General features: G+C 36.7%; 1 protein-coding gene across 1 annotated transcript; it reads left to right on the top strand.

The window, feature by feature from the left end:
* Positions 1–13471: 13471 nt before the first annotated feature.
* LOC127081892 (uncharacterized) lies at positions 13472–20725 on the top strand. The gene is made up of 4 exons (XM_051022119.1): positions 13472–13982; positions 17996–18096; positions 20309–20546; positions 20664–20725. Exons 1-4 carry the CDS (start codon positions 13472–13474, stop codon positions 20723–20725), a joined length of 912 nt encoding a protein of 303 aa, XP_050878076.1.
* The last annotated feature ends 2386 nt before the right edge of the window (positions 20726–23111 follow it).

Raw genomic sequence — 23111 nt, forward strand, 5'->3', positions numbered from 1 at the left:
GAGGGTTTAACCAAGGTATGGTCAATTGTGAGTACTATAACTGCGGAAACTCATAGAGCTACACCTATAATCTAGGACAGATGAATTACCCAAATTTTCCTCACAACAACTACCCCTAACAAGTCATAGGACCACAAGGTTCCCAACAATCCAACCTTGAAAAGTTAATAGAGAATTTTGTTGTGACATAAATTCCTTGGAAGTCTAGCCTAGAAACTATAATGGAGAATTTTGTTGCGATGAAAAATTGGCAAAATGGAGATCTTATAGAACAAAATCTCCATAGTAGTGAAGTCATTTGGTAGATAACAACTATGGTTGAGTATCTGGAGACTCACAGCAAGCCATTAGAGACCCAAATCTCCCAGCTTGCACACATCCCTCTAGGACCCTTCCTTGAGGAATATGTGAACAATGTGATAACCAGAAGTGGAAACACAAGTTGAGAATTCTGGGGATAAGATTAGATAAGTTGAGGAAAATTTAGGGATTAAGGAAATTCCCCGACACCATCCGAAAAGGATATTGTCTAAGAGGTAGAGAAGAAATCACCTTATGTTGCTCCTCCTCCCTATAAGAAACTGATTTCATTTACATTTTAGATTTGTGAAGGTTAACGTAAAGGCTCTTTCTCAAACGCATACATATGCTAATTTTCTATAAAAAAAATCCTCTCTAAAAATAGAAAGTTAAAGGAATATCAAACTAGAGAGATTATTGATTCTAAGAGATGAAGGTTTACCTTTGAGGTGGGGGTGGAAGGATTGAAGAAAACTCGAACAGGTGATACTTAGAATAGAACCAGAACCACCCCTTAGAAAAAAGAAAAGGAAGAGTAATGGATACGAGAGGTGGCTTGATTAGTGAGCATGGACACCTAAGACTACTGAGAGTAAGACTAAGGAATCATTTTTTAGATATCCACGCTAAGCATCTGACACTCAAGGACCGTTGAGATGAAACAACATTAAACAAAACGCTTTATAGGAGGAAACCGACACTTTTTTGTTGCTTCTTTTTGTAGGTTCTTTTTGTTTTTCATTCCTCTTATGCTTTGCTTCCATCCTCCGCAGTGAGGTGTTCTATGAATTTTCTCCTTAGCTCCCTCTACTTGTATTAGATCATTGAGTTCAATGCCTGATTTAAGTTTAGGGGTATTTCACTTTTCTATTTTTGTTTTCAAATTTTAATTTTTTGTATTTGTTTGATGTTTGATGTGTGTTGTTTAGGATAGTTTGTGTGTATATTGCATGTATCACTGTTAGATTTCCCCAAATTAGAGCTATAAAAAAAGTCTAAAAAAAAGAAAGCTTTTGAGTTTGAGAAATACCCGTGAAAGTATATAGGTGTGAAGGGATGATAAGATGAGTTTAAGGATCCGTGGAAAGTTGATAAAATTGGTATTACTTGAACACCCTAAGTTTCTCAAGTAGGATACAAGTTTAACACGTATTTTGTACCATGGTATTCGGACTCTGAGAATTATTTTCCAAGTAGTTTATTTTGACAATCTACAATATCATTGATTCATATATCATGTTTGATCGATTGAGGAAATACAACACCAAAAAGAAAAGAAAAGGAAAAAATGGTGGTAAAAGGCAATTGTACCTATTAATTTGGGTAACCCTTACAAGGTTATTCAACCCAATGGTGGTTGAACCCCAATGATAACCCAAAAAAGAACAAATACTTTGCCTATGTGTTGTAAATAACTGAATAAAAAATCCTCGATCGATCTTGTGTGTGTGTGTGATGACTATCATTATTTCAATTTCCTTCATATGGTCGTCATAACAAAAGGGAAGTAAAATAAAAAAAAAACTTAAGTCCAAAGCATAGTTAGAGAGATGACTAAAATAGGAAACTTTTGTCTGTATTTTTTTATAGTCTTGTGTTCTTGTAATGCCTTTGGTTTCAAGGAGTACAAGGGAACCTAGATCTTAGCCAATTGAAACAACGATTCACATATGAGTACCAGTGATTTCATTCTCTTAGGATTTTGAAGAACTAAACCGCTTAATCCAAAAAAATTCCTAAGCAACAGTTTAAGTTTCGGTGTTTGATAAGTGATTCTTGGATCATATTTTTAGCTTATTTTATTCTTGTTTTATTGTGTGTTTTTACCATTTTGATTTGATTTTATGCACTTTGTGTTCCTTTTCTATTTTATAGGAAATAAGATAGTAATAGACCCAACTCGAGTGAAAAAAGGCTAAGGATCACATGAAAAATGAAGTCTCCCAGTACAAAATACTTGAGGCAAACACGGTTGGGTCGTGTCAGCTGACATAGGTCATGTTGGTCCAAGATGATGCGCCCATACAAGGAAACTGGGGAAAACACATGCCATGTCGCCTGACACGACCCACCTCCCCCTCCCCCATGTCAGGTGACACACTTGTGTTGAACCTGACAAAAGTTATAAAAACAATAGTTTTGGGGGCGGTTTTGTAAATTTTGGAAGTCTAAAACTAATCAAGACTTAATGCTTAGTGGATCTTAATGATAATACACAGATTATGAGTGATTAATTTTTAGTTTTGTATAAGTAGTGCACTTGAGCTTATGGCAAAAGGGTAACTTGTTACTTCTACCTACTTTGTAACTTTCAGTTTTGGTTCTTTGTTCTTCTTTGTATTTCTCTGCGATGTTCTTGATGTATTTTTCTGGTTCTTTATTTTAATTAAGCTTTCCTTCGATCAAGTTTTTTATTCTTGCAATTGCCTTTACATTATTAACTTGGTTATCCATGCTATATTTTTACCTTATTTTATTTTTGTTAACCTCACAATTAGTGAGTAGTTTTCTAAGAACAACAAGTCATAAGATTCTATCTCATGGTGATTCCCAAATTGATTTATCCGAACATAAACAATGAGAATTATATGTATTTTTATTTTAGGATCCGAAATCTTAAATATATTAATGTTGGTTACAAAAGCAAAGGCAACCCAGATACGATCGTAGTCTGAAAGGATATGAATCGATATCGAACAGCGGATTTCTAAACAATTGAGTAGCGAGGCACCCTCCATGACAAAGTGACTCACCCTCTATTGAGGAAGTCGCTTAGTTGTGCGAGAAACACATCTAGTATGCATGCCAAAAAATTGAGTGTAGTCCATATTTATCTACTTTTCTATAATTTGCTATGATATTCTCATGTTCAATTTAGGATGATCGATAGGGTAAGTCAAGATAGATGATTACTACTGTCGCATCTTGAAAAATATGATCGTTCACGATGGTCGCAGGAAAATTTGGTTATATAACTTTATTTATTTCAATGAAGGAAAGGGAAAATATCGATAAAACCTTTAAAAGAAAAAGAAAATGGTCGTCGCAACCAAATTCAGGGTTCAGGAGTTGATTACGCAAGGGTAAATGATTAACACCCTACACGTCCATTATACTCAATGACAACCTTGTAGTTAAACTTACGATTGAATGTAAGCTTACATTAATTTTTTTCTGCGAATGATAAAAGATGTAAAAGGAAAAGAAAAAGGGTCACAAAAATGTTTTTATTAGGATGCTTGACAAGATTGCGAGTCTTGCTCCTACGTATCCTCAAGCATAATGAGGAATTCAAAACTACATAGTTATGGGCAAGACAAAAGATATTTTTGGTGTTTTTTGTTATAGTGCTTGACAAGACGTGAATCTTGCTCCTACGTATCTCCAGGTACGATGGAGAACTCAAAGTTATGTAGTTCTTGGTAGAAAATGAGTGTTGGTTGATTGATTTTAGGGAACAAATGTTTAGGTCACATTCTAACAGTTAAATGCTGACTTGTTTTCTCACAGATGGAAAGCTTAGTGTATGTTTATTTTACGATAGAAGGGATCATGTTTGATTGCATTCTAATAGTTTAAACATTTAGTTATATGCTCGCGCATGAGAGGCTTAAACGCTAGTTTCTATACGCGTTAGAAAGAACCAAATATTACTTATTTGTGAAAAAGGTTTCGATCGCACGGGGGCGAGAAAAAGAGGATTTATTGGTTAATTTGTTTTAAGGAGTAAGTGTTTAGATTGCATTCTAATGGTTACACATTAACTTCTTTGCTCACGATGGAGACTTAAGCGCTAGTTTGTATACGAATTAGAAATGATTAAACAATGTTCATTTGAAAATAAGTTGTTGATCGCACGGGGGAGAGAAATTAAGTTTAATATGTTTGAGTATGTTTTAGAGTTGGAAGACGAGTATTCGAACAAGGAGCTCTACAACAGTGTTCAAATAATTGGAGACTGAGGAAGGTTTAAACTCAATCAATATTTTTTCTTCTATAAGAGAACCAACTGAATTTAATTAATTATATGTTTTAGTACGGAAGTCGAGCATTCGAATATGGAGCTCTACAAAAGTTTCCAAACACTCCGGGAAGGAGAAAGGTCGATGCCCAATCCCTCATGTTTCTTCCAAGTTGTTGTGAAAATGAGCTTCAAAGATTTTGATTGTGAAATGGCTTTGAAATGGTTTAAAGTTGATAATGAAATTGGCTTGAAAAGGTTTGAATTTATATTGAATTGAAATAGATGAAATGAATTGGAGAAAAGGTCCACTGGCATTGGACCAATGGTTTTGTTTAATGAAAAATATTCATTTTAAGTTGTCTTATTACTTAATTGCAAGGTTGATCTCAAATGCACAAGTTAGGCCATGATTAGAAATGCATGATTAAGTAACCAAATGAAAATGAAATTAATTAATTAAGATTTAATTCAATTAATTAATTAAGGTAATTAACAATAATTCTCAAGATTAAATAATAAAAAATTAATTCTATCAACATAATTGAGTAAAAATTAAATTAAATTAACAAAGTTAATTAATTAAAATAAAAATTAATTAAGTAATTTTATAAAATTATTTTGACTAGAAGATGACTTGTTGACTTTGAAATGAAATAAAAATAAAATGAAATAGATTCGAAATAAAATAAAAATATGCTCAAAGTCGGTTTGTGCGTAATAACAACACGAGTAGAATGTCATACGCAATGATTATAACACAGTGAAAATACCATATCAATGTATCTAAATTTCAACGGCATTACGGTATAAAATTTCCAAATCCGCATATTAAAAATCTGATTCAAAATGCAACAAAAATCAAACAGCATCCTAATATTATATTTACATATTTACAAGTTACACTATACTACAAGCCTGAAAAGAAAATCCAATGCCAATACAATGAAATGGAAAGAATCATCATATTCAGAATAAGAATCATCATAATCGATATAAACAAACGCCCCACATAAAAGAGACAAAAACTAGCTAGCAAACAAATATCATATTTGACAGAAAGTTAAATCATATGATTATTACAACTAAACCAATTTTAGAATGAAATTAAAACATACTCTCATGAATAATGTTAGAAGTTGAAAAGCAGCAGAAGAAGATTTACACAATGCAAAATAAAAGAACAACGTCAACTACCACACATTTTCCATATTGTACCGATATCCATATCACAACATTCAAATCCAACACAAGCAAAACGTAATTGAATCGCAACCAATAACCGAGCTATATACATAATTATAAACAAATCACACTCGCAAAATGATTACCAGCAGAAACTATTACCAAAATTTTAATAAAAATTAGCAAAACCGAAATCAAAACATTCAAAAATCATAGTTGCAACATACATGTTTAAACAATGAAGAGAAATGAAACTCAACATAATGCACACAACCAGTTAAAATATGATAAAGAAAGAGAGTTAATCAAATCGAAACATTACTTGATCCTCGATGAATGACATTGATTTTGTCGTATAAACGATCGCCTCACATACTGCTTGAAATGTTGAACGTTGCTGCGAATCAGAGTTGTTTGTTGTTGTTGTAGAGCTCTGTGTTGTTGTTTCTAGAAAAATACTCTCCACGTATGCTAACTCTGAGTGGTCTTATGAATCCATTTTTCAATGATCTTGGAAGCTAACTGTTGCCTTGAGCTAAGTAAGTTTCAGTTGACTGCTTGCAAGCCCATTAGTGTTGCAACAACACTTACTAACCGTTTTTGTGCTAATGAAGGGAGGCGATGAGTGGTTTGCAGTGCCACTAAGTTGAAAGTTGATGGTGTAAGTAGGTAGAATAAGAGTTTGGTTATTTGAGTGGTGAATGTTTAGAAGGTTGAATGAGGGTACTGTGTGGATCAAGAAGTTCAAACGAAGGGTTTGGATCAGAAAGGTGGGTTGTTTGAAGGTTTGAGGGGTGGACAAAGATTTTGGATGTGGTTTATAGATGGAGGCGGAAGGCTGAGGAAATAGAGGGAGTGGTCGGCAGCGTAAAAATAAGGTGGTAGTGCTTCACGATTTATTGATTTTGGTGAGTTTGAAGGTGTGGTTGTTTTAATGGAGGTAGACAGTTGTTAAAGTAGGGTGAAGGGATTTACATTTTTTTAAGCGATTGAGAGAGGTGGGAGGACTTGTTTCTTAATTCTAACTTTTAATTATGAATTTCCGTTATTGAGTGGGAGGGGAGAGTATATTGAATCATGGGTGAAAGATAGTATTGGAGTGGGACGTGTGCTGCCTCCTTAATGGATGACTTTCTTTTTACTTTTTGTAATAGCTAATGAGAGCGAGAATGAGAGTCATGCATTGTTGAAAAAATTGGGATCCGTTCATTCTGAGAGTGGAGTGAGGACATGGTTCCTCTATATGGCATTTTCTTCCCCTTATGTTTATCCGTTTTCCTTTTTCCTCCAATGAGAGGGAGACCCGTGTCCCTTCTTATTGGAAGGATTTGATTTTTCTTCCCAACGCAAAATAAGCTTCCGGAAACCAGACAGGATTTGATTAAACTTTAAAGTAAAAAATGCTCGGTTAAAGAAGCTTAAGCTGGTCAAAATGAGATTGAAAAAGTAGTCAAAAAATTAAAACGAGTACGATAGGTTAAACTATGTGGATCGTAGATTAGTAATACTGACATATGTCGGCCCGATCTTTAAATTTTTCGCCTGCTTAGTTTACATACATTTGAGAAATAATTTAATTGGTCTGTCTATATATCTGAAAATATATTATGGTCGACATTTTAGGAATTATGCATGATGAAAAGCATATTATGCTTTGTAGATGATGCAAAGTGAAGTAAAGTTGGATGTATGAATGTTTTAAAAATGCTCGAACAAAATTCGTGTATGACAGCTCCCCCTATTTAATTAACTTGAATGAGAAGGTATGAATAATATTCGTCCTCATACATTCATGGTGGAAGATAATTAAATACGAAAGTACCCCGAATTTTGTCCTTCGTTATGCATATATGCAATGTAGAGATAAAATACAGAGAGACAATATAGTGAAATGTAGGAGAAAATATAGAGAAGCAATATAGTGAAGCAATCATTAAAGAAAGCTAAACAATCAAGACTCTCTGATAATCAACAAAGCAGTATCTTGAAAAAAAAAACATATGAGATTCCCTGAGAATCAACAAAGTAGTATCTTATATGATATAATTGAAACTTTCCAAAGATAGAACGAAATCTCAATTGTATTTGAGACTCTCCAAGGATACTAGATCAATATCTCAAACAAAGCACATGAGACTCCCTGAGGATCAACGAAGCAATATCTTATATGATATAATCGAGACTTTTCAAAGATGGAATAAAATCCCAATCATATCTAAGATTCTCCAAGGATACTAGAGCAATATCTTAAACAAAGCACATGAGACTCCATGGGGATCAACGAAGCAATATCTTATATAATATAATTGAAACTTTCCAAAGATAGAACGAAATCTCAATTGTATCTAAGACTCTCCGAGGATACTAGAGCAGTATCTCAAACAAAGCACATGAGACTCCATGAGAATCAACAAAGCAGTATCTTATATGATGTAATCGATACTTTCCAAAGATGGAATAAAATCCCAATCGTATCTAAGATTCTCCGAGGATACTAAAGCAGTATCTCAAAAAAAGCACTTGAGACTCCCTGAGGATCAAAAAAGCAGTATCTTATATGATATAATCAAGACTTTCCAAAGATAGAATGAAATCCCAATCATATCTAAGATTCTTTGAGGATACTAGAGCAGTATCTCAAATGTGTATCTGTTGGGGAAAATAATTCAGTAAAGACTCCCTTTGGAGGAGGTTTACCAGCAAAACTCTATAGGGGAAAAGCTCATAAGATAATTTTTAGGGTAGCCTCTTCTTAGGGAGAAACATGGAAAAAATGTTGGGGGATATCATCATCAACACAAAGTTGAAGAAGAACTTGCTGGGAAATAATTCCATGAGCACATGTGGGGTAATAACTCTAGTTAGAGAAATAAGACTGGGTTAAGGGAGGACTGTCCTGGATACTTATGATTGACCCTAGATCCTAATTTGTGTTACATTTTATTTTGTGTATGATGTTCCACTTTGGACGGAAATACAATGCATGGAATGATGCATGAGGATGCAATCGCTAGGGATTTTTTAGATGCATGCAAATGATTGACACGATTTGGTATAATGATGAAGCTTCCCGTTTCGGTGGGAGTTATGCATATGTATGTTGATGATTCGATAGGATTTATGTTTTTGAAACTTACCATTTTTGTGGGAAATTCATGCATGCAGGATGTGTGTGATGCATGTGGGAATGCAAACAAGGTAATTGGATTTTTACAGGGTTTTATTCTTGGTTGCCAATGAAATTAAACTTTGAAGGTTAACTTCCAAATGAGAACTAGATTTGAAGGGTAGATTACCAGATGGGAACTAGTGAAAAAAGATTGAGTTGTCAGACGGGAACTGACTTTGGAGGATGGGTTACCATACGAGAGTTGGTGTTTAGGTTTTGTGTTTATCGGGTAGGAAATGACTTTAAAAATTGGCTATCAGACGAGAATTGACTATGGAAGACTGACTACCATACGGGACTGGAATCAAAATAGGTGACCAGACGAGAACTGGTTTAAAATTGTCTACCGGATAAGAACTGGTATTTGTAAATGATTTGCTAGACGGAAACTAGATTTTGAATTTCCAAGCAACATTGTGAAATAAGGATTTTTGTATGCCTGGTTGATGTTGTGGGGTTATGCCCGATGAATGATATGATATGCATGGATTTATGATAGAGCGAAGAGACATGGCTAATGCATGAGGATGATTTATTCAATGATTTGAGGGTTTCTAAAGTGCCCATGAGGTGGATAATAGAAGGAAGTGTTTCTTTTGCAACAAGGCTTCTTATCTGTTAAAAGGTTATTTGACAAGGGTGATAACATGACTCCCCGATACTTGTCTTGAACTCAATGATTGCATATGTATGGAAAGTTTTGTGTGAGCAGCTTGAAAGTATGGAGAGGAATTTCCCCTTTATGGGTCATCTTGTCCCGGTTTGTTGGGTCCATGCAGAAGGTATACCTCGAAAGGATTTTGGAAGTTGTTATACCGTAATTTGTCTTGGAGATGGCTTGCCCTAGTGTTTGAGTATTGTAGTGATCTGCCCCTGCTTAACCGACTCTTAGAGTGGATGGCTTCAGATTGATCGATTGATCTCTGGAGGATTGCATTGTGCTCTTAAAGTAGCTTTCCCTAGTATGAGCGTTGAAGTGACTTAAACTCATTTTGACTGAGCCTTAGAGGGTTCTTCCCTTAGTCAATAGAACCTCTAGGTGATTTGCCCCTGGTTGATAGAGTCCTGAGATGGTCTTCTCTAAATCAACCGATTTTTGAAATGATTTCCCCCCTAATTAACAGATGCTTAGAGACTTGCTTCAGACTGACTGATTCTTAGTCAACATAATCATTGGATGACATACTCCTGATCCACAGGGTTATGAGGCGGTCTTGATTCTACTCATCATTAATGAATGATAAATTTCTTCTTTATTTGTTCTTTGTTGGAATTTCTCTGATGTCAAGTACTGACTTGTCGTTAAAATTGTCCATTCAGAAATGGTAATTTTAATGCGATGCTCATGCAGGTTTTGAAAAAAAATCATTATTAGAATAATCTGATAGTATGTGACAAGTGGGCCATTTATCTAAACGTAGTGCTGATTTAGCTATTCAAAGTGTGAAACATACATCAAGGATATGAAATTAATGTAGAAGATTAGCAAATCTTAGGAGTCAGTTTATGTAACCTTGATGTAGTATGCTTTCAGAATAAACTCTACTTCATTTACGTTTTTTTAGGGTTGTAATGTGACCTGGTTCATGGTTCTTGAATAAAGGATATAAGGCTCAAAGTTTATTTTAATCCACCCCTTCATCGTGATGATCTCCAGTCCTATATTCAGTTAACTCAACACACACACATTTATCTTTAAGAGAACTTGACGATGTAAGAGTCAAGATGAACATTCAAGATTTTATTGAAATGATAGTCACCTTTTTTTCTCCAGTGGATGTCAGTGAGCTTTTGATTTTGGATATGGTGGTCACCGAATCTTGTTTTGCTTTTGCTGAGGATTTAATGACCACTCTTTTGATTATTTTTTTCTTTTTGATCCCTAATTTTTTCCTGGACTGCTTTTTTGAAGCTTTTAATCCATCGGGATTTCCCTATTTTCTCCCTAAGTCACCTCTTTGGGTGTTCGCATTAGTGGGGTTTTTCTTTTTGTTTTTGTTTTGTTGAAGGGTTGGGACTGTCAAGTCATTAGTTATTGAAGAACAACCATCATAACCTTTGAATTTTGCATGGTTCCTTCGACACTTCAAGATGTGTGCGAAGAATATCTTATGGTTGATCCCTAGATGGGATGTTTCATCTGGTAATCCACATGTGCAATCAAATTAACTTAACACTATCCAGCCTCGAGTTATGCGTGAGGGTTTGTAAATTTGGAAAAAAAACACCTACTTCTAGACTCGAAGTGATTAACTAGGGATTAATATAACACCCTGAATTCAATTAATTAATTATTTTGAATTATTTAGATTTTTATTTGATTAACTGATGTTTAAATTAATTATTGTGTGATTGTGGGGGTAAGTATCCTTGAAGTAGAGGTATAGAGAGAGTAAGAGTTTTTCATACTTTTTAGAAATTAATGAGAGTTTTAACTAATTATTAGAATATATAGTATTTTTATTTGAATTAAAAAAAAGAATTATGAGGTGAATAATTAAAAAAATCATGGGTGATAGAAAAATAAGGAATATTAGATTTATTAATAAAATAATAAGAAAATAAAATATGTAGAAAAATTGAGGGCAAGGTTGGAATTAAGGAAAATATGTAGGATAAGAAGGGAAAAACCTAATTAGAAGGAAATAAGTTTTGGAATAAAATAGGATTTGGAAGAACCTAAAAGAGTCCGTACGTATTTTTGGAGAGGCGGAGCAAAAAGAGGCAAAGAGGGAGAGTTAGGATTTGAGAGAAGAATTTCTTAGAAGCTGATGTCGTTTTGTTGGAAAATCAAGGTAAGGGGGAGGAACTATTCATCTATGGATACTAAATCATGGAATGATAGAGAGATTCCCTTAACCTCCAATAAGGATGATGATTTTGAAAAGTTATGTGTTTTAGGAGAGATTGATGTTAGTGATTTTATTTGTGTTAATTTTGTGTGAATTGATGTCTATAATTTGATATTGAAATTGTATTGTAGCTTAATTATATATGCTTATATACATCGCTTATATACATTATATTTCCACTTTTATCAATATATGGTGTTGTATCGTTACTATATAATATGTTTCAATTATATACAATGACTTGGTTCGATTAATATATAATATGTTTCAGAAGATTTGTTTCAATTACTATGGAGATAACTTGTTTCATTATATACTATAGCTCTCGTAAACATGCGATGGTTGTTTGCGGCATATACAAGTTGTTGCTTGTTTTCATGTTACTGGCATACGTACATTTCATTAGCATAATGTGTTTTATTAATATAATATGTTCACTAGTATAATATATTTTATTAATATAATATTATTAATAATAATAATAATAATGAATTAATATTATTAGTATAATATGTTTTTGGAGTTCTGAGTTCGAAAGAAATAATTGGATTATTTGGCCAACTTAAATTATTTTCAATTTTGTTGGAGTTCCCATAGAGTTGTTAGAGTTGCCGATTGAGTCTTTAAGAGTTATCTTTATGTGCAACAGTTGTCGGTAGAATATTTTTGAGCATTTAGAGTTGTTTTAGAGTTTCTTGGGAACTCTGTCGAGTTATATTTTTGGATAATAATTTTGGTTATAATTTTGGATGATAATTTGGCGATAATTTTGGGTGATAACTTTGGCCATAATTTTGGGATAATTTGTGACACTGCATGCAGTTGAAGTTCACGCGTCATGGTGTACGGACTTCAGTCCAGTTTTGGCAAACCTTGATCTTATGATGGGGATCGAGTGCGAGTAGCTAATTCTAGTGAGAAATTAGTGAAGCGTTACCTATGGTGATGGTAGCGAGTACGGTATGCTCTGGTTCCAAGAGGGAATCGATCCTATGGTGGGGATCATGGAGTAAAATGGACCTGAGTGTTCATAATTTGGTACCACATGCATGTTGAGTCAGTCGTCGAGTACATTTGTATTGTGTTGCATTGGGTGATTATTTTTGGTATTATGGCGTGTGGATGAGAATACTTAATATGTAATTAGTGTGTGATATTGTTAGTTAATCTTTGTTTCCACTGCTAATTATTGAAGTGTATTCTCACCCCCTACTGTTTGAATGTTGCCTTTATATGGGCATCAAGTTTGACTGAAGTAAGTGGGAGGATAGCTCTTGAAGTGACTTTCGTAGCTTATTGCTTTTATTTAGTGGTTCCTTGCTCTGATCATGTAACATCGGGTTGGGATAAACGCTTGATTTGATTTTTTTTTCTCATTGTTGTCGACGTCACAAACTTTTGTGTTGTTGAGATTTTAAGTTGTTTTGAGTTGGTTGTCATACTCTTTTAATTATGCCATGAATTTGAAATTCATGAGACTTAATGCTTGATCTACAATACTATTATTGTATGTTTATTAGTGATCTCGCTGCGATGATACCGTAAATTTTTGGGTGAGTATGCGAGGACGGGTACTGAATGTCGTATTATATAAGTACTTGACCCAAATCAGATGTGTTGGATGTCGTGTAACATCCCAAGTAAAAATCATATGTGTTGGATGTCGTGTAACATCCTAGGTATAAATACGTGCATTTGAATTTATTTCTGTGATAACTCGTGTTACAGAGCAGGTTATGTGTTTTTATATGTGTGACACCCTTGCGGTTATGTTTTCTAATTAAAATGTATTATTTTAGGGTATAGAAGGGTGTTACATTAGTGGTATCAAAGCAGGTCGATCCGTCCGGCAAAAGTTTTTATATGATATCAGTTCCTTGTTAGTCGATGAGTGTGTATACAGTATCGATGCATTGTTTCTTCTAATGTTGTTTGATGGTGTGCATAATGGATGGGAGAAACGATCGTGCTATTGCTTAAGAATTGGAATCCCTTGCTCAGGTGATGGCTAAAACGGCACAGAACAATCAGAATGGGGGAGCAGGAGGAGCTCCTGATGAGTTTCGGGCTTTGGGAAAATTTCAGAGGAACAATCCACCAACTTTCAAGGGTAGCCATCACCTAGAGGGTACACAGGAATGGCTCAAAGTAATTGAGAAGATATTTCGAGTGATGGCTTGCACAGAGGCTCAGAAGGCACAATTTGTTACTCATATGTTGTTAGAGGAAGCTGAGGATTGGTGGGATAACACGCGTCAGATATTGGAAGTTATTGGTACGGAGATAACTTGGGTTGTGTTCAGAAAAGAATTCTTGGAGAAGTATTTCCCCGAGGACGTTCGTGGAAAAAAGGAGATGGAGTTCCTTGAGCTAAAGCAAGGGAACATGACTGTGGCAAAGTATGCTGCGAAGTTTGAGGCGCTGGTGAAGTTTTGTCCCCATTACAACCGTGATGATGCTAAGACTTCTAAATGTCTCAAGTTTGAGAATGGGCTGAGACCAGAAATCAAACAAGGTATTGGATACCAACAGATTCGTAGGTATGTGTCGCATCGCGCGAAAAACCGGCGGGAAAAGAAAGAACAACAGAGCCGCCACCGTGCGTTATTTATCCCAAAAGAGGGAAAGGAAACGCTCGAAGTAAACCTAGGAAAGAACATGGTCTCGCGACCAAAGAGTATGGGTTCGGGAGTCGGTTATGCGAAGGGAAGGTATTAGCACCCCTACGCATCCGTAGTACTCTACGGGATCCACGCACAAAAGGAAGGAAAAAAATGGTTGCTAAACACTGCTCAAACTCACACACACTGGCTGAAAGAGACACAAGAAAACAAGACTGAAACTGACTCGGCAGGATATCGCATCCTGGGCCTACTTAGTCTATCAGGCATAGACATCAGAGTCGAAGTAGTTCGGACTGGGGGAAACGACACATGCTCGCTAGGATATCGCATCCTATGCATACGTATCTTCTCGGACGAGAGAAGAATCAGAGCATTCGTAGCTCGGCTGACACGCACACAAACAAACGCAAACACAGGCAAACGTGGAGCCCGACTGCCAATCACTGGACTTATGTCAGCATCCGAACCTAAACACACGCAAAGAGGCAAACGTGGAGCCCAAATGCCAATCACTGGACTTACATTGACATCCGAACCAAAACACACACAAGAAGGCAAACATGGAGCCTGAATGCCAATTGCTGGACTTACATCAGCATCCGGACCAAAACGCACGCACATTGGAACCCAAATGCCACTCGATGGACTTACATCAGCTTCCAAGCACACAACAACAAAACAAGTTAGTAGGGAGTCGGGGACTCGAGCCTATAACTGTCAAGCACACACTCAAACAGACAGACAACAAATTGTTAAGGAGTCAGGCACTCGAGCCTAGCAACTGTCAAACAACACACACAAAAGAAAAAAAAAAGGGCGCCCGGAGAGATCAGCTCAATCTCCTGCCTACATACTTCATCTGGTATGAAGATCAGGGCGATGTAGTTCCCCTACGCAGGGATAAAGGACCTAGCCTAACCAGATAACAGAGGGAGACACAACTAGGGAGAATACGACTCGAGCCTAGATGTTATCATGCAAAATCATCCCTAAGTTAAGGTTTCTAGCTAAATGGCACAAGGGCCAACCTATCCTAAGTATGGCTCACACAGGGAGCAAGCCACACACACTTAACTTGCACGGGAAGCAAGCCAAGCAAAACCTAACTTGCACAGGAAGCAAGTCTAAACTAATCCTAACTTGCACAGGAAGCAAGTCAAACAATCCTATCTTGCACAGGAAGCAAGTCAAACAATCCTACAAGCACAGATAGCACACGCTATACACAAACAAGTGGCTCAAACAAGGGTTAGGTTTTAGTCAAGGGGTCATATCAACCTCAACAAACAAACCTCTGGAACTGGGTGAATGTTGCTCTTAACCTTGCCATTGAGGGGCTAAGGTGAAGCAGATGAAAGGATGAAGTGAAGATGAGACTTCACAGCTCTTATCCCTGGCCTGGGAGAGCTCAAGACAGGAATGTGTGGGTTCAGAAAGTGGGAACCCTTCTACACATTTAAAATTGACTCAACTGTACAATTGCACAAGATCTTGGGTTTTTATCTGCAATGCATCAACACAGTGGTGTGAGCAAAACAGAAGACACACTGAATAGTGGGGGATAGATTGCATATCCCTACCTTCCACCAATTGCCTCTTCACTTAGGAGGACTTTGACTCTATGCAAGGACAAAATTAAACATCCACAAACATTGCCTCTTAAGGAGGACTTCAGACAGTTGCCTGGCCAAGTAACAGGCCAGGTCTTCCAGACTACATGAAGTAAAAAAGACATACCTCAATGCAAATTGCTTATACAAGCAAAGCAAAGCAAAAAGTTCACAAGGAACTAAGCAACTAAAGCACCTGAAACAGTCAAGCAGATGTTAGTATGCAACTTCAAACAAAGCAAACAGAAACAGACACCAACAGTCAATTAGAGGCATATGGATGTGCAAGGCACAAGGCTTAAGGCATGTGAGCCAAGCCACCTACAAAACAAAGAGGTTAGACAATGATATTTGAGTAAGCTCAATCAAAAGAATTGGTCTTAATGGCCATTTGATGGTCAACCTGAAAACACAAACTCAAAGGTGAGTAACAGGACCACTAGGACAAGCCTAGGGTCAAAAATGAATGAGAAAGTCCTAACAGCAAGGGGTAAGTATCCAAAATCATGCTCAAACAATTAGGAAACAAAACCGATTGGGCTCACATTCATATCAATCATCATCATCATTTCTTGAACCATTTAGGTCAAAACATGGCAAACAGGAGCTCACAAAAGTCAACAGCAAGACTTAACTCAAAAGCAATCTAAACATTTTCCAAAAATCACCAAATAAATCATGATCAATTACAATCCACAGCATGGTAAGCATGTCAAATTTCATCTCATTTGGACAAGTGGAAGGCAGTCAATGAAAATCAGAAAGTCAAAGCCAATTTGAACATGCTCAATGAAGTCAACCAAACATACATCAACTTAGAAAAATCATAAGTCAAGAATGGTGTATGATAAATGAATGGGATCAAAACCATGGCAAAGATGAGGATGTCTAGTTATCACATGTCAAATTTCATGTCCATCCAATAAAGTATGAAGATTTCACAAATGAAATGGAAACATGTGTCACACAAAGTCAACATTTGACTAGGCAGGGAAGGAAAATCTCAAACAAATGGAAAATAGTTCAAATAAATCCAAGAAAATTCACAAGTCAACTAGACATTCAAGATTAAGCTCATGCAAAAAAATCAAGTCATTTGGAGGCCAAGAAGCATGGCAATGAAAATCATGAAGTTGGTCATCAATGGTGTGACACAAATTGTCACACCCTAATTCAAAAAAATCATATCTCACAAACCACAAATGATAAATTCACAAACTTTATACCAAAATCATCATGAATGTGTCTAGTTTAAGCACAAAAAATTTGAGAGCCATTGGATACATTCTCATCATTTCACAATTGATTTGGCAAAGTGTACAAAATTTGGTCACATGTCACAAACCCTAGAGCCATTTAATATCCATCCAAGCAAAAAATTAATAAAATTCATGATAAAATAGAGGACATGCTTGTGAACATGATGAAAAAAGTTTCATAATTTTTGGATGAATAATGAATCAAATATGAATTATAGAAGTGGAGGAACAATTGGAACAAAACATGAACAAAAGCATGGCATAATGGTCAAAGCAATGGTCAACAGTGGCACTATTGTAAATAGGCGCCCCACTTAACTAAACTCTGCGTTTTGGCCTTAAAAATGAAATAATTTCATTGGTTGGTGGAAAAAGGGGCCATGCACGTGAGAAAAAATCTGGGCAAAGGCATTTGATGAACTAGGGTTCCAACCTTCATCCCTCTCAAAATCGAATTTTCAAAAAGTGCCTAAAAATCTCAATTGAGCATACCATTGTGTTCATTAAACATCAAACAACAACATCCCAAAACTGGTTTTCATTAATTTGAACTACACAACAAGAAATCAATGGAAACATTTTCAAGCATCAAACTTCAAAACAATATATCTCCATGGATAAGCAATCATTTTAAAAAGTGAAAGCATCATGACAATCAGCATGGATGGACCTACACTAAGCATGTGTCAATTTGAAAAATCATGGAGCTCGAAATTTTACCATTTTTGAGGAACAGTGGTGATCTTGATGTTGTTCGTTGTTATTGAAGTGAGACAGTTGCTCAATGGTCCTTCCAATGATGAATGGTGAAAAATCCTTTGACTTGTGGAGGCTTGGAATGGAATTCAATGTTCAGCTTCTATTGTGCAGGGTGTTATGTTACTGTCATTGGTTCCATTGTTGACAGGAAAATGATGAATGGATGGTATTAGGCAAAGCTAGTTTTTTGTGGTGTGGAGTTTGACAGGTTTGGCCAAAGTGACTTTTGAAAGAAGCTTTATTGGTTAATGCTGTCCAATATGTTACTCATGACAGGAAATGGTGTTTCCAATTTGTTGTTCTTTGTTCCTTTTGGTTTGGCCAGGTTTTGGTGCTATTGTGTTTGGACAACTTTTGGACAGAAAATGCAAGGCAAGGTGAGAGGCTTTTGGTTGGTCTGTTAGTTCATGACTGAAAATCATAGATGCGCCAAAGATGAAGTTTTGGCAAAGTGAATGAAGTAGGTTGTTCTTTGTCAAATGCTTGTGTAATGCTCATTCAACATGATGGAAAGGTGTGCTGCTTTGTGTTGCTGGTTGTTTCTTGAAAAAGCCTTTGCAAATGCCAAGAGATGGTTTTTGAGCATAAGTGGATTTTTGAGATAGAGAGTGGTATGCTGTTGGTTATGTTGCAAGGCAGGGTGGATTTGGAAGTTCTAGATGAAATGCAAGTAGCAGGGTAAGAGCATGGTTGGTCATGTGTTTGTTGGTTGCAAGGCAAGGTTGAACTATTGGAAGTTTAGACAGGTTTTTGATAGGCACAAGCAAGGCAAAATGAATGCAGTTAGGAGGAGTGACCTTTTTTGCTGCAAAATGTGTTTTTATTTTTGATGAATGGATCTCTCTTGGTTCTTTTTGTTTTTTTTTGGTTTTGTTATGACGGGAAATATGAAGCATAAACTGCTATGCTGTGGTACAGGGCATGGCCAGGTTCTTTCCTCTTGGAAGTTCTCTTGACAGTCCCCTTGAAATGCACAGCAGGGTGAGGTTTTGAGAGAGAGTGAACCATCCTTTCTTTTGCTGTCAAAGGTGGTTTTTTTTCATGCTGCAATTGCTGCTACTAGTGACAGCAAATTATGGCCTTGGTCTGCTATGAACAGTACCAAGCATGGCAAGGCTCATGCTGTTGGATGTTTTTGACAGCTCTTTTCAAAATGGCCAAGGATCATGCTCCACAGAATGAAGTTTTCTCTTGTGTTATGCAGCCAAATCCTCAAAATGACAGAAAATTTTCCATAAAATCTGCTATGTCATATGGTACAAGTATGGTTCATGGATTTGGTTGTTGAAACAATGTCCTTTTGCCAATGTTCAAGTAAGCTAGTATGGCCATATGTACTGTTGGTTATTTGGCTGCAAAATGTGTGCACAATGACAGAAAAAATGCTGCATAATGCTGCTGTTCTTTTGAGGTACAAGGCATGGTTGTGGAAGCATGGACAAGTATGGTGAAATTGTACCTTTCTTACAATTCAAGCAACCAAGCAATGGCCTTATGTACTGCATAAAATGAGTTTGCAAACACATTCTAAATGACATTTCTGAGCTGTTCCAATTGGCCAAATGTTAAAAAAAAGTTTATATCAAAAAGTCAACTCTTGGTCAAACTTGCATTTAAATGAGAAAAGTCAAAAAATGCCATTTTGATTGGTGAAGTTTTGGCCCATGAAATTTATATTTTTGGAAAGAGGGGATCAAATGTGACTTGTAGGAAAAAACCCCACCAAAATTGGCCAAACGGTTTGAGAGATATGGCCCTTTGAAGTTCAAGATTTTCTGAAATCGATTCGATCATAACTTGCCAACCACACATGGGAATTGAGAGTTCTAGGACTTTTTGGAAATGGGAGAACAAGATCTTCAACTTTCATGTTGGGCAAAAATTCATTTGAGGCTTGTATCATGATGTAAGTTTGAGGATCAAGACTTTCCATTTATGGCAGGTTTCAGTTACAGGCCCAGTTTCCATTTTGGGAAATTTTTGATCTGGCTTCAAATTCTTCCATGATGGTGTTTGGCATGATGTATGATGACTATTTGGACCTGAATGAACTCTCACAAACCAATTCCAATCGTCCAATCACTGATTAAATGGACAGTTGACCAACAGTTGACTTTTAGGGTTTCTGACTGATTGTGCATTGACTGATGACTTCCAAACCCTAATTCCTTGAGAACTTGGCTTCAAATGATGTCCCAAGTTGTATGAACTCTTGATTATTGACCATGGTGCCCAAATTCCACAAGAATGACCACCATCCACTGCTTTGACTGACAGTTGACTTTTTTAGGATTTTTGACTGTCTGTGTATGAAATGATGACCTCTGAGCCTTCAACCCTTGACTTGAACTTTTCAAATGGACCTCCAAGTCATGTGAACTTGTTGGACAAACCCTAAGGTCTTGGCTCAATGAAAAACACACTTGCTTGATTGGTTGACTGATCTCCTGATCAGTTTGACCTAATTCTTGAATGCTTGCTCTTGAGGCAACTGGGGACAATGCAAATGATATGCAATGGATCATGATATGCTATGACCTAATATGAAAATGTATGCATAATGATAGGTGCAAATTTGAGGTGCTACAGTATGCTGAACTGGTGAATAAGAGTAGAATCTATGATGAGGATAGCAGAGCCCGGTCTGCTTACTATAAGAGTATAAGTGAGAAGAAAGGAAAGGGACAATTTAGATGGAAACCTTATGTAACTCCAGCTGACAAAGGGAAGCAGAAGGCTTCATATGGGAGGAAGACAAGTGGGGGAGGGGCTCCCGCTTCTGTCAAGTGCTTCAAGGGTGGTGGGTTGGGCCACTGTGCTAATGAATGTAATATAAGGTTTTGAGATGTTACAATTGTGGAAAAACGGGTCACCGTGTTGTAGAGTGCAAGAAAATGGGTCACCGTTCTGAGATGGTCCGACTTGTTACAATTATGGTGAACAGGGTCATATCAGTACACAATGTTAGAAGCCAAAGAAGACGGCCGCTACTGCTGCCCATATTAATGGTAGAGTGTTTACCTTAAGTGGTTCAGAGGTTCCCAAGACAGACAACTTGATCAAAGGTACTTGTTTCATTAACAACGTTGAGTTAATTGCTATTATTGATACTGGTGCTACTCATTCGTTTATTTCTCTTGAGAGTGCTACGGGGTTGGGTTTAAAATTATCTTATATGGTTGGGAGTATGGTTATCGATACCCCGACTAATGGTTCGGTGACTACTGCGTTAGTCTGTTTGAGTTGTCCTTTCACCATTTATGGTAAGAATTTTGCGATGGACTTGGTTTGTCTACCTTTGCATCAAATCAATATTATTCTTGGAATAAACTGGTTAGAGTTTAACTATGTTCATATCAACTCCTATAGCAAAACCGTGAGGTTCCCAGAGTTTGGTGATTGTGGAGAGATGATGTTTTTATCTGCTAAGCAAGTAAAAAAAACTCTTAGAAGATGAGGCTCAGATGGTTGCAATGTTTTCATCATTGCAAGTTGACAATAAGGTTGCAAGTGTTGATCTGCCTATTGTGTGCAATTTCCCGGATGTATTTCCAGATGATATCAGTGACTTGCCACCAGAGCGTGAGATTGAGTTTTCCATTAATGAGGTATTTGGTATTAATCCTGTGTCGATGGCTCCGTATAGGATGTCAGCTTCAGAATTGGGTGAATTGAAGAAACAATTAGAAGAGTTGCTTGAGAAGAATTTTGTTTGACCAAGTGTTTATCTGTGGGGTGCGCCAGTGTTGTTAGTTAAGAAAAAGGATGGCAGTATGAGGTTGTGTGTTGACTACAGACAATTGAATAAAGTTATTATCAAAAATAGGTATCCTCTTCCGAGAATTGATGATCTGATGGATCAATTGGTGGGTGCTTGCATGTTCAGCAAGATAGATTTGAGGTCAGGTTATCATCACATTCTGAAGACTGCATTCAGGATAAGGCACGTATGGTCATTATGAGTATACAGTAATGCCGTTTGGAGTGTCTAATGCTCCAGGTGTGTTCATGGAGTATATGGATAGGATTTTCCATCCTTATCTGGATCAATTTGTGGTCGTATTCATCGACGACATCTTGATATATTCTAAGTCAGAGGAAGAACATGCAGATAATCTAAACATTGTATTGTAGGTGTTAAGGGACAAGAAGCTTTATGCCAAGTTGTACAAGTGTGAATTCTGGTTAAAAGAAGTGAGTTTCCTTGGCCATGTGATTTCTAGTAGAGGAATTGTTGTTGATCCGTCGAAAATTGATGTTGTGTTGCAGTGGGAGACTCCGAAGTCTGCTACTAAGATTCGAAGTTTCCTTGGCTTGGTTGGTTATTACCGTAGGTTTATAGAAGGCTTTTCTAAGATAACACTACCTTTGACTCAATTGACACGAAAGGGTCAAGCTTATGTTTGGGATGTTGCATGTGAAAAGAGTTTTGTAGAACTTAAGAAGAAATTGATGAGTGCTCCGGTATTGATCTTGCCTAATCCGAATGAGTCTTTTGTAGTATATTGTGATGCGTCAAAGATGGGTCTTGGTGGTGTACTGATGAAAAATAGCCAGGTCGTTGCTTATGCTTCCAGACAACTGAAGGTTTATGAAAGGAATTGTCCTACGCATGACTTAGAGTTGGCAGATGTGGTTTTTGTTTTGAAGATTTGGAGGCATTATCTTTTTGGATCTAGGTTCGAAGTGTTCAGTGATCACAAGAGCCTGAAGTATCTGTTTGATCAGAAAGAGTTGAATATGAGGCAGAGGAGATGGCTTGAACTTCTGAAGGATTATGATTTTGAATTGAGTTACCATCCGGGTAAGGCTAATGTTGTAGTTGATGCGTTGAGTAGGAAGTCCTTACATATGTCAATGCTTATGGTTCGAGAGTTAGAACTGATTGAACAATTCAGAGATATGAGTCTAGTGTGTGAAGAGACTCCTAACAGTGTGAAATTGGGTATATTGAAGCTGACTAGTGGTATTCTCGAAGAAATAAGAGGAAGCCAGAAATCTGATTTGGGTTTGGTGGATCATCTCACGTTAATCAACCAAGGTAACTGGGGTGATTTTCGGGTTGATGAGAATGATGAGATGAGGTTTAGAGATAGGGTGTGTGTTCTAGATGTGCCAAAAATTAAGAAGAGCATTCTTGAGGAGGGTCACAGAAGTGGATTAAGTATTCATCCCGGTGCCACAAAAATGTATCAAGACTTGAAGAAATTGTTTTGGTGGCCAGGAATAAAGAAGGAAGTAGTTGAGTTTGTGTATGCTTGTTTGATTTGTAAGAAGTCGAAGATTGAACATCAAAAACCGTTGGGTCTGATGCAACCGTTGAATATTCCAGAGTGGAAATGGGATAACATTTCCATGGATTTTATGAAAGGTCTACCGAATATTTCGAAGG

Source organism: Lathyrus oleraceus, chromosome 5, assembly GCF_024323335.1.
Source record: "Lathyrus oleraceus cultivar Zhongwan6 chromosome 5, CAAS_Psat_ZW6_1.0, whole genome shotgun sequence".
In the NCBI taxonomy this organism is placed as follows: domain Eukaryota; kingdom Viridiplantae; phylum Streptophyta; class Magnoliopsida; order Fabales; family Fabaceae; genus Lathyrus; species Lathyrus oleraceus.